General features: G+C 39.0%; 1 protein-coding gene across 1 annotated transcript; it reads right to left on the bottom strand.

Moving 5' to 3' along the window:
- Positions 1-6,522: 6,522 nt before the first annotated feature.
- LOC136258494 (uncharacterized) lies at positions 6,523-11,488 on the bottom strand. The gene is made up of 9 exons (XM_066051808.1): positions 11,284-11,488; positions 9,919-11,006; positions 9,442-9,854; positions 8,586-8,913; positions 8,430-8,523; positions 8,284-8,370; positions 8,073-8,218; positions 7,669-8,023; positions 6,523-7,564 (listed from the first exon to the last, which is right to left on the bottom strand). Exons 1-9 carry the CDS (start codon positions 11,486-11,488, stop codon positions 6,627-6,629), a joined length of 3,654 nt encoding a protein of 1,217 aa, XP_065907880.1. The 3' UTR covers positions 6,523-6,626.
- Between the last annotated feature and the right edge of the window lie 1,579 nt (positions 11,489-13,067).

The raw sequence follows: 13,067 nt of genomic DNA, 5'->3' as shown, positions 1-13,067 counted from the left end.
ACGAAGTTTCGAATTCAAACTGCCCTACCACCCAGGTCAAGAGAAGCCAACTCTTCCTCATAGTGTTTCGATACGGTTGGGTGCATAGTCTGTCTATGCTGTTAGTTTGGAAAAGATCTGAGACTTCTCACCATCTGGTTGACGAACGTCAAAATTTTTTGCAGCATCAAAGAATTGTGTTTTATTTATTTATTTATTTATTATTACTTTATGGCAAGTATGCCAAGGGTCTGCAAGCAACTGGTGCTTGCAGCCTAAAACACAATACATTATAATTACTTTAACTAATTATAACTTAGCTATAGTGTTTGAAAGTTTGATGGTGGCGAGAGATCGTGACATTTGCTGCACGGACATAGATAATGGTAGGTACAGTGATTGTCATCGTCAAAATGAGTTACAAAATGATTCCACATAAATTTCTTTAGTTTAGCCTTGATGGTTGCAACTGATAAATTGGTATTGATTACAGGAAGAGCATTCCACAAACGAGGAAGACGGTGGAAATAAGAGTTTCTATTTAAGTTTGTACTATGGAGACGATGTTTGAGTTTATTATGTGTAGAGGATCTGGTGTGACCCTGAGTAAATGTAATGTACCTATTAATGTCAAAGTTTCTTGTGGGTGACTTAAGTGACTTGATCGCAAGCAAAACATCCTGAATCTCGAGGATATACATGAATGGTAGAAGATGAAGTTCTAATAACCTGGATTTGTAGCTGATATTATAATTATTCAAGATGTGATTGGTTGCTCGACGTTGAATACGCTTAAAACATAAGATGTCCTTGATTAGGTAAGGTCGCCATAACTGAGAGCAATAGGTAAGATGAGGACGAACTAAAGTAATATACAGATGTAGCTTGACTGATGGGTAGTGATTGGAACAAAAAGTACGTCGTATCAGAGCCAACGATTTATATGCTTTAGATATTATAGAGTTGTAGTGATTTGACCACTTCAGGTCACTGGAGACAATCACTCCCAGGTCTTTTTGAGTCTCCTGACAATTGATTTCTGTGTTGGAAATAAGGTATCTGGTATTGGACGTTGATTTGAAGGGAACATGTACACACTTGGTAAAGTTGATAGTTAGATTGGAAAGGAATGTTTGGTGAATAATAGAGTCAACATCTTGCTGGAGCTTGATGCGGTCCTCATCACACGAGATGGTCATAAAACATTTCGTGTCATCAGCAAACTTCAATACTTGACTAACTTCTATACTGGAAGAGATATTGTTCATATAAACTAGAAATAACAGGGGACCTAAAATACTTCCCTGGGGGATGCCAGATATAACTGGTAGTACACTGTCAGATAAGGTATTGTTGATAGATACCTGCTGTACTCGGTCAGTGATGTAACATTTAAACCACGACCACAGGGTACCAGTAATGCCAAAAGACCAGAGGTGATTTAGTAGGATTCCATGTGAAACAGTGTCGAAGGCTTTACATATATCCAGGTATATAGTATCAATTTGCGTTGGGCTGTTGGTCAAGAAGTCAAAGAATGTTAAAAGCTGTTGTAAGGTGGAAGCTCCTTTTATAAAGCCAAACTGGCAGGGATTAATTTGAGTTACCAGATGATTTACTATTTTATTATACACTAATCGCTCAAGTACCTTTGATGTGCTGGAAAGCAATGAGATGGGTCTGTAGTTCTTTACCGAAGTTTTATCACCAGCCTTGAAGATAGGTACAATCTTATGGATCTTCCAACTCGAGGGGATGTATGCATATTGGAGAGACATACAAAAAAGATGGTGCAATGGCTGGCAGAAAATTGGAGCACATGTCTGAAGAATTTTTGGAGAAATAAGGTCAATGCCTGGTGCTTTGGTAGGGTCCAAAGATACAAGGGCGTCATATACTTCTTCTATTGTGATTGAAATAAAATCAATGTGATCAGTAGGCTCTAAACGGTTATCAACATTGGATAGGTCAGATGAGTCTGAGAAAACTGAATGAAAGTAGCGATTGAACATGTTAGCAGAATCAGTGTCAGATTCGGCGATTTCATTGTCAAACTGTAAAATAGAAGGAAAGTTCTTGGATTGGGTAAGATTCCTGATATACTTGAAAATGTTGTTGTTGTGGTGAGATGCATACTCTCTGATGAGGTATGCCTCATAGTTAGTTTTACTGTTAGCAATTTCCTCTTGGAGTGACTCTTGAGATAATTTGATCTTCTCTTCGAGATGTCTAGTAGGATGTTGCTTATACCTGCGGCGGAGAGTGCGCAGGCACTTGATGTGATGTCTGATATTGGCAGTGAACCAGGAGGGTTGGTTATTACAGTGAATTTTGGTAAAAGGAATGAATAGTCTCATAGCATTGGATATAATCAGCTCTAGTGTTTCCCAAATGAATTCAACATCGTGTGACAGAAAACAGCTACTCAAGTTGTGATATGACAAATGTTCATAGAGTCCTTGGTAGTCTCCTTTAGAGTAATTGTAAGAATAATAGGTAACTTGTTTGACAGGTGGTTTGCTAATCGACAAGTTGAAAGTTATGCTATAATGATCAGACGGGAAAAGTAAAGGGATGGAATGAACCTTTATAGAATTGATACTATCATCCATGTTGGTTAAAAGCAAATCCAGGGTGTTACCTTTGATATGTGTTGGAAGATTTATGAGTTGATCAAGACCGATGTCAAAAACTAAATCACAAAATTGTTGAGATACGTGAGATTGACCTGTTATGGTATTCCATTCTATATCGGTGAAGTTGAAGTCTCCGAGGAAGAGAAAGTGGACATTGTCGATATCTGATGGGTTGTGACAGATGTCAGCAAGAGTATTAAATAGGGAGTCATAATAAGAGGATGATGAGTTAGGGGGGATGTAGATTACACAGCAGGTAATTGGATGTTGCAGATTCAATTTAACACAAATGATTTCGATATCTACAGGGGATGCCAATAGTTGACACGGAATACTGTTATGGATAGCAAGCATCACACCACCTCCCCGTGATGGTCTATCGTTACGGTACACTGAATAGCCATGTGGAAGAATTTCATTGCTGTATATCTCGCTGGTCAGCCAGGATTCGGACACTCCAATAATATCATAAGAATTTGCATAAATCAATGACTGAAATTTGTCAAGTTTATTTACAATACTTCTAGCGTTGATGTAAAATACAGAAGCTAGTCATTGGTTATTGTTGGATGCAGATGAAGCTGCAGTGATCATGGGCTCGGGATTATTGGAATTAGAAGTCGTTGAGTGTTGGGTATGTGTGGGTATGGAGGTGGAATTACTGTGTGTGGTATCCTGTGAGTAGGAAGGGGTGGGCAGATTGGTATCGATGATATTAACCACAAATGAACCATCTTTGGATTTGTCCAATCTGGCATAAAGTTGTTTGTTGATGTATATATTGGTGCCTCTTAGCCTGATGTACTTCTTATCTGTGCCACTCTGAATTAAGTTCCATCTAGTCTTTAAGAAGGCAGAATCAATAGCTCTTTCTTCTCGTGTCAAATCAGGTTTGACGAGAATCGAGGACGGCGGAGAGCCTCGTTTAGACAAGACCAGTGTGGCATCAAAGGCTCTCAGGAACTTGACCAATAAGGGACGAGGTTTGGAATTGGTAGCGTTGAATTTTCCAAGTCTGTGAAAGTCTTGGATACACGATGTGTTGAGTGAGCTGTCCATATTGGACAAGGTACGGTGCAGATTTTCCAGGTCACAATTTAGACGAGTTGCTTTAGGTGTGTTGGGAGGAGATTCCTTGATTCCATATATCACTACATTAAATTTCCTATCAGAAACCATCTGTGGAGGCTTGGGAGGAATGATTGCGCCTTGGGGATGTGTTGGCAGTTGTTTGTTGGTACCATGAAGTGGGGAGTCATTGATAACTTCAACAAGTTTACCAGGTGTAACACTGGCACTATTATCGTCATTGGGTTGTGCTAGTTTCTTTTCAAGTTGTGCCAGCCTTGCTTCCAGTTGAGCATGTTTGTCCTGGACCTCATTAAAAAACTTCAAAGCAAGGGTGACCTTTGGCCGACAGAGACTACAGAAAAACATGATATTGGGGCAGGGGTCGTTACTGAGTAAGTCATAAACTTCCGAGGATACACCGGAGCAGTTACGATGCTCCCATTCGGAACAACATTCACAAAACAAACTATGACTATTTTCTGAAATCTGTTTTTTACATGAAACACACACCTCACTGGGTTTATCCTTCTTGGTAGGAGGGGTAGAACCACCAGCAGATGATAAGTTACGCTTCGCCATGACGATGGGGATTAAGGGCGACCATAGTACGACTCCGTGTCAAAGGTTCACGTTAAACAACGTCAGGAGAATGCTCAAATCACGAAGAACGCAGATCCCGGGTCTATCACTCAAGGAGGAAGACCCTAGCCACAACTTGCGTCACGTGATAGAACTTATACTTTTTGTGTTGCGAATTCTACCCATTTCCAGCGCTTCTGCAGCCACAACAATCATCAATTATAGACTAAAACTATGGCAAAAGATGTCCCTGAACGTTTGATAATAGCGGTTGTCAATTATTATTTCATCCACAGCTTCCACGCCTCGCTCTAAGCTATGCATCAAGGGAGGCAGCAAAATCGTCCAAATTTGACTTCACCTCTAACGTTCCACAGCAGCTTCAAATCTTCACTAGATCACCCTACATCTCCATTATGCTGCAAAACATCCCAATACAAACTGAAAAATGCACAAAATCTTTCATTTTTTATTCGAGCTGGGTGGAGCTCCTGGTGAGCTGCTGGTATACTGCATCATATGAAATCACAGAAACACCAACTACTACTACTACCAAACGTTTTGATCCATCATTTATCATCATTCTAAACAAAATTAAGTGACCAGTGTGGCATCAGAAGTACCGGAAAGCACTTTGGTACCATTGAGAGAACCCCTTGAAATGATGCACGAAAATTTTGACGTTCTTCACCCAGATGGTGAGAAGTCTCAGATCCTTTCCAAACTAACAGCATAGACAGACTATGCATCCAACCTTATCACATCACTATGAGGAAGAGTTGGCTTTTCTTGTCTTGGCTGGTAGGGCAGTTTGAATTCGAAAATTCGTGTTTCGTTTTCTGCTTTTTGAGAGAAAGCAACCCTGTGCCGGGAACCCAGTGAATCATTTGCTTATTACTGTGCGTAAGTTACTTTTTAACTACATTAACTCTAGATAATATCTAGCTAAGCAGCAAGTTCTATCCTGTTCTTTGTGTGGAGCCAGAAATTTTAAAAGTGATTTTTGCATCTCACGAAATACTAAAATCGATAGTTCTGTGAAGACAACAACCGTGCCTCCGGTTTCATGGTGGATCTAGCAATGGGATACTACAATGAACATCCCACAATGGTAGGGGGATCGATTTGTGAAAGTTGATTTTTCGGATTGCGGACCCTATGCATGATTATGTAAAGAATTGGTGTTGAAAACATCACGATGATAGTTACAAGTATACAAGTGCTATAAAGTTAAGAATAAAGAGACCACATTTTTGGGAGCTCTGGACGTCTTCTTTGGAGCGCGCGAAACTAAGATCAATCACACGAAATATTAAAATCAGCGTGTCTCTCCAACAAGGGAACACAGTTCCAAACCAAGGGTGGTATTAGTGATGGGGCACTAAGGATAACATACTACGATAGTCGGGGGTTTGTTTCTTGCTACGTACTTCATTTTTCAGGGAGTGTCTATTTTACGGACCGGACCGGACCGTCGGACCGGAAGTTCCTGGTTAGCAGGATGTAAGTGTTAATTAGCAGGCCTATTTTACGGACCAGACTGGTTGGATATGTATAGCTACGCGTCATAAGGATCATCGTACTGTTCAGCACACTACTTGAAGTGTTTAGTACAGCAGGCCCATGCACACACGCTTGCATTGAACTGATCAGACATTGGCTCCGACTGGATGATTTGCTCTGTCGTATAACTAGTCCACAGCGGCTAAGACTAATCAGCTGGCGTACGTCAGTAGCTTGCATGGCTAGACCTGGTTGCATGATTAGCTATCTTGTGAATGGCACCTTATACCCTTATTTAGGCCTCGATTTAGGCCACTCCAAATAAATTCTGTTTCCCGTCCACCGCACGCATCTGGTTACTGCCAGCTCTAAATATTCCATTATTCCATATTCTTCCATTATTTTCTGGTTATTCTTGCATACTGGTAGGCTCAGTTAAAGCTATCTTGAAACAGTGTCAGCTCACGTGTCAGCAGTGCTATCAAGTCAGCACGAACTTTACGTTTGAGTTATTTTTGCAACTTACAAAGGAAGGGACAAGCTTAAGCATGCTTTTATGCAGCTTTTTTGGCTGTGCCAGGCAAATAATGGCTTGAAAAGCTTATAATGAAATAATGGAAATGGACCGCCCGCCCGCATGAAAATATGCTTGAGTCCAGGACGGGAAACAGAGAATTTATTTGGAGTGGCCTTATATAAACATGCAGCTGCAGATTTAGTAGCTTGTTCAGAATATGCTAACAGACTTCAGCTATATTGCAAAAATTAATACAGATCAACTTGTAATAGTTCATACTAAGCAGCTAGAAAGCTTTTCATATAAAAATTAAAGTCTATAATAATGACTGGAGAAAAAAGCTATTGGCCAGAAGCACAGTTTATACAATACCAAGGTACGCGTCTGTCCCAAGCATCTTCAGGAATTGGAGTAGTGCAGGTGTTGCCATGGTACCACTTTTCACATTTTGAGCAACAGATCATATCTGGTTGGCTTGGAATGTCTGGCATTCTACAATCACAATAAACTCTGACTGCTTCACTGTTTTGGATTTTGAATGCTCTCTGTCTCTTTCCTTTGATAGGAAACATTGAAAAGCTTTGATTTTGAAGCCACTCCACTAAATGTCCACGCATCAGTTGCTGGTCAAAGAGGAATGATCCGGGTTTCTCACCAAGGCATAAAGTAACAGAATAGGCAATGCTAAATATGCCACAGTCATTACTTCCATACTGCTTATACATGTCTACAAACTTAAGGACAAAACTAGGACTGTTTGTCTGCAGCAAACAAGCCACTTGAGCTCTAACAGAGGAGCTGCTGCACGAAAAGATGCTATCGTAAACGTACACAGTGTCTGGTTGGTCCGTACCCAGGTTACTGACAGTAAGCCAATGATGTCTGTCACTGTCATGAAGAATTTGGATAAAACCAGGTCCAACTATTGAGTAGTTCATTGTAAGTCCATAGAGAGCATCTTGGAAGGAAAAGTGTGGCAATGAAAATTGTTTATGCAGGGTAAACTGGCTGGCATTGATAATACTGCAATTCATCCATGCTCCAGAGGTTATCACTGCCTTGTCAGAATCCATAAGATCTAAGTCTTGTACCCACCATGAACTGGTGTCACGTTCTGGAAAATCAGACTCTTCACATACAGTCAAGTCTATTGCTATCTTGTCTTGTTTTTGGTTACTAGCTTGTTGCTTTGATCTTATTGCTGAGTACAGCTTCTTGGCTTGTGGATTTCCTGTAGTTGAACATTCAATTTCATCTGAGTCTACTCCATCTTGGTTATCTATAGGACAACAGAAGTAATCAATTAATAACCACACTGTAAAACTAACATGCATATGTGTTCTAATTAAACAGCCATGCATGTATTTGATAGAATATACTTACATTGCCCAACACGAATCTTTGGAACACCTAAAATGTTACGTGTCCAATCACATAGGTCATCAAACCTAGAACTGGGAAAGTTAGTAACAAAATCTAATTCAAATTTGTTACAGTATTTTATTTCAATCCTCCCACACTCTTCTTCCATAAACTTTACTAGCAAATCTGTTTTCAGTAGTGGCCGCTCCTTGTAAAAGTCTGAGTCTCTGAACTTATCAAAATCTCTTCGGTCTGCGGATGATGCTAAAACATAATTTCCAATTCTGGTCAAGTCCACCCTGCCACATTGTTTTCTGGTCTGTAGCCAAGTATGCATATCTAATGTGACATACATCAGAATCTGTCCAGGCTTCAGCTAAAAATAGCCAATGTAATTATAGTGAAAAAATAAATTAAATAAATACCGGTGATTCCATCTCTTGTTCAACCTCATCCATAGAATAGTCTATCTTAGCATAAGGATTAGTTTCTTCCCACAGTCTTAGCATCTCAATATGAAAGCATTTATCTTGCAACTCAGGCTCATCAGAATGTCGTTCCATCGTATTACCTATGTTAGTAAAATAACAGTAATATTAATAACAATTTAAAGTAACTGCTCAACATGTAAGATACCAAGAGAAAGCTCCTCATCTTGATTTCTTGGAATTGGGCTGAAACTATCAGACTTAATGGATTCTACCTCTCTGCCTTCTCCTCCAGCTACAGAAATCAATATTAAACCTTTTACTGCTTAACCAATCAAAATTTTGAAAATATACCTTTGGGTGTCATACTTGAAACTTTTGGAGATTTGTTCCGTGTGATTAGAGTTGTTGAGTTGCTAGGGTCAACACTTGATACAGATGGGTCAAGCTGTAAAATGATATATATATATAATTTAATATCAGCTCTTGTTAGTATATAGTTATGCTTACATGATTACTAATGGATGCATTGATTGAGTCTGGAGCAGCAACGATATCAATATCTCCTGGACGAGGCCTCTTGCGTCCAGATGTCTTGTCCTTTCTAGTCCTTGAGTTTCGGCGAAGTTGGGTCAAGTTTATTTTCAGTTGAGCATTTCCAACTTCTAAACCAATACTGATCTGTGCTGCTATTATGTGGTAGCAAAGTCCACTTGATGGGCATGAACAGGATTGTTTAGGAAATAAACGCACAACATGTGGAGTGCCAGTTGTACCAAGTACAGTAAAGATACCCAGTTTCTCATTATGGGTTATTTCTCCTCGATCAATTATCGCCCTATAGATATTCATAAATATAAAGATGTAATATTTAATTTCACAGATCAGTATACAACATAATAAACCTTTATAACCATATCATAAAGGCAGAAATTTTCAAAGGACAATAATGTTGTGAATGTGTTTAAAAAGCTAATTTCATTTCCAAAAGCAAGCTTATAGGATTATGTACACTCTATGCAAAATTTTAATCTTATACAATATAAAATTAACCCTGGATTACTTTTACAAAGTCAACAAAAGCACCTATAGTCTAGTTTACATTAAGTTATAAATGTGACTGGATTTGACAAAACCCGGCTGTGACACACAAAGTAACATTCTGAGATATGGCAATTTTAAGTAAATATTGCATTATAGCTTCCTGGTGTGTTATGCTGCACAAATAAAATTCAGAGTGAATACTCGTCCGTTTATTAGCAATAACTGTGTGGATGTATAGATTTCATTCCTACGGGGTTGTTTATCCACTGAAGAAGCCTACCACTCCATCCCTTACCTATACTAATAGTTAGGAGTATTTTACCTTGCTCGTGAATACTGAGTCGACATGGTATCAACTGCTACTGGCTCAACAAGTGGTGTATCATCAACGACTGCTTCTGCACTTGATAATGCTTTTGATTGAATGTTTGCAACTATGGAAGCAGGTGGTATGGCCTTTAAGATCTTAAGTTCATCTATTTCACATTTTAAGCATGAAAAATCAGGCAATAGTGTGTATGTGCCAATTCCACAGAACCCTCTTTGGATCTCATTATAGTAGTAAACCTGCAGGTAATAGAAGCTAAGGACAGCAGAGTCTACTGGAGCTTCTTTCCATTTTTCAAAATCTTTGAGAACAGCATTGAAGCTTTCTGATTGATTAGACGTCACTCCACTAAATGCACTGTATACACCCAGCGGTTCCAGAATCCATCTTCCAAGGGATGTTGTGACCTAGAATAAAACAAAAGTTTATGTGTGGTACAGTAAAAAAATGCACTAATATTAATACCCTTACTTGAGGATCGATATATTGGTTGTAGTATTCATGGAAAGGCACACTCCAGTAACCCATTAAACTGTCCAGTTTTGATCTATAGCTCTCTTCATTCGGCTGATGAAACAGATCTCGGAGGTGACAAACATAAACTGAAACCTCAAGAGATTTAGGGTTTTCAGAAGAAGTGCCCTTCAAATGGTCTTGTAACCACCTCTTAGCAGCATTTATCACATGATTCCAGCACTTCACCACCTTCACCCCTGGCAAATTGTTCTCAATAGCATTGCCCAATGCAGTTTCACTGTCCACCACAATCGGTATTGGTGATTGCAATTTCTGCAAGGACGGTAACTGTGTTTTCATATGGCTCAACATAATTTCATGTGCAGATTGGTACTTCCTTTCATGGATAAGGAATGCTGCTGGGATAACTGGACTTGACTGAAACAAGACATGCCGAAACAAAAATGCAGAGACATAAAAATCCCCTAGTTGAAATGTTGTATCGTATGACAATAGGACTGGCTTAGGACAATAGTTTAATGAAATCAAGTTGTCCAGTTGCTGAAAAAGATCTTTGAACCCACATACTACAACCAAATCAGGAAACGTGTCTATTTTTAACACATAGTCTTCAAGGTCTGCAGCCAGTGCATGCAAATTAACTATTGCATCGTGGCTTAATCTGGTTAACTGCCTCTCCTTCGCTTGAGCATTCCTGATTTGTTTTATATTCCTTGGGACCAACACTGGTTGATGAAGACTGGAGCAACTAGCCTTTGAAACCAACTCTTTGTATGCATTTGCAGGTGATTCATTGATTTTACCCTCCTCTAGCAACAAAGATGGGCATGTTCTGTAGTACACTTTTGACTGCTTTGAGTTTCCATGTGGAAACTGAACTGCAATGCTGTGATCACCCAGGTAATGGACCAAAGTTAGATTGTTGGTGTTATCTAACAATGAGTATGCTAAGCGTTTAAAAGACTTGTCTTTACAATGTGGTGTAACACACACATAGTGAACCTTCTTAACAACTGGACCTCCACCAGGAAGTTTCTTTGTGCCATTCTGATACCAGCGATATTGGTCAGATTTCCAGTCCTCTGTGTATGTACAAACCACCATGATAAAGAACATAAAATAGCTAACTGCTATGTACTATTACACTAAGGGCTCTTGTTAATATGTACGCTCAGCCATTTTCATTAGTCTATCTGGTTAAGCCTCTTTTGGCATGCTATGTGTAGCTAGCTAACACATATTTGCTAGTATACCAGCTAAGCATAAAAAAAGCAAGTTGGCTTGATCTCTACAAGATAAAAGAAAACGTGTTAATTGGATCAATACTCATTGAAACGCCTATACTGAACAGAAGCTTACTTTCCTGGATCACACTTGTAGGCTTGAAAATATATACCTCCCCTCCCTTAGGCTGAACTGGTGGAAATGAAGTCAAACGCGTCTTGACGGCACTATCAGTATCTGGCCCTGGACTCGTATCAGCAGCAAGTTTTAACCATCTAATGACTTCCTGTATTGGCAAATCTTCATTCTTGTCCACTGCAAAACACACAATCTCGTCCATCTTCGGTCGCTCTCACTAAGCAATCCGAGAAAGCAATTGCTCTTTGGTTGCACGTGGAATGCGCAATGAAAAGCACGTGCGCCTGCTGCCGGTCTGGTCCGTAAAATAGACTCCTAAACACTTGTATTGCTAATCAGGAACTTCCGGTCCGACGGTCCGGTCCGGTCCGTAAAATAGACACACCCATTTTTCACGTTGCGGACCCTCATGATCCATGGCATCTCTATAAGTTACGCTGGTTTTTCCAAATTCCTTGCAGTTGTGGTAGCTACTGTAGGAAACAATGCAAATATATTAATGCGTAAACTGTTTTGATTGTATACTTGCTATAGTTCATTTCAATACCGTGATATTTGCAATAATCGTGATAATAAGTTCCACAATAACCGTGGGAGGAAATTTTTTCAATATCGCCCAACCCTACTCAGTACTATCAACAATAGTGTTTATGTACCTGATCAAATTGGGTGATGTCCATTTTAAAATGTTCTACAAGATACTTCACAACATCACTCTTCTCTTCCTCCACAGCAAGTTGTAATGGTGTTTCATTACTCTAAAATATATAGAGTATTTTATCAATAGCCATGTTACAATAATGTACGTGATGTACTCACATGAAATAAAATTATTATTGTAAATTTGAAGAATATCTCAACACACATAATAGTGTGTGTAGTCACACACTACTGAATACAACAACTTTGTGATGTGTTACATAGCTTTGAGTATAGCCATTGATCTATAGTCCTCAATGGTTTCATACTGCTAATTTGACTAGTTGATGTGTATAATTATAAAGAATTATGGCAGATGCAAACATACACTATACAGGGGCGTAGCCAGCCAATATTTGATGGTTGGGCATAACATCAACTTAACTACACACACGCACGCACGCATGCATGCACGCATGCACGCACGCATGTACATTGGTTGCTATGTGATGATTGGGCAAATGCCCGCTCATGCCCACCTTTGGCTACGTCACTGACACTATACATTTTTTGATCAAACCAGATAACAACCACATGTCAGGTTTATATTAAATTGAAAAGCAACCAATGTACATAATACACTTTGATCCACATAATACACATTTAGGCTCATAAATTGAATATGTCAACTCTAATAGAAATAAAACAGGAATATTAAACAAAAATCAGATCATTATAACTGACTTGTTTAAGATTTTTATGGTGCCATTAAATTTCTAGAATACAGAAGAAGTTTAGTAGATAGTATTCATCACTTTCCATGTGTGTATAATGTCTTGACGAGGTTTAATACAGTAAGTACCAACATGTGTCATTTGATCATTGTGTACCCACTAGAGTAGATGTTAACCATATGATCATACTCACCACATTGACACAATCAAGTTTAGCATTAGATGCCAGTAATGTTTTCACTACCATTAGGTGACCATTCTGTGCAGCTATGTGCAGTGGAGTACACTGGTTCTACAAACAATGCAGAATTTTATCACAATACAATGATTGTAATATAATACATATACATAGTATACAGTCATGTACAATAAGATCACAATCTACACTGTGTATAGGATAACATTAGA

The sequence above is a fragment of the Dysidea avara genome, chromosome 6 (genome assembly GCF_963678975.1).
Source record: "Dysidea avara chromosome 6, odDysAvar1.4, whole genome shotgun sequence".
NCBI lineage: Eukaryota > Metazoa > Porifera > Demospongiae > Dictyoceratida > Dysideidae > Dysidea > Dysidea avara.
Note: the sequence above shows the minus strand (reverse complement) of the source record. Positions and strands in the feature narration are given on the sequence as shown.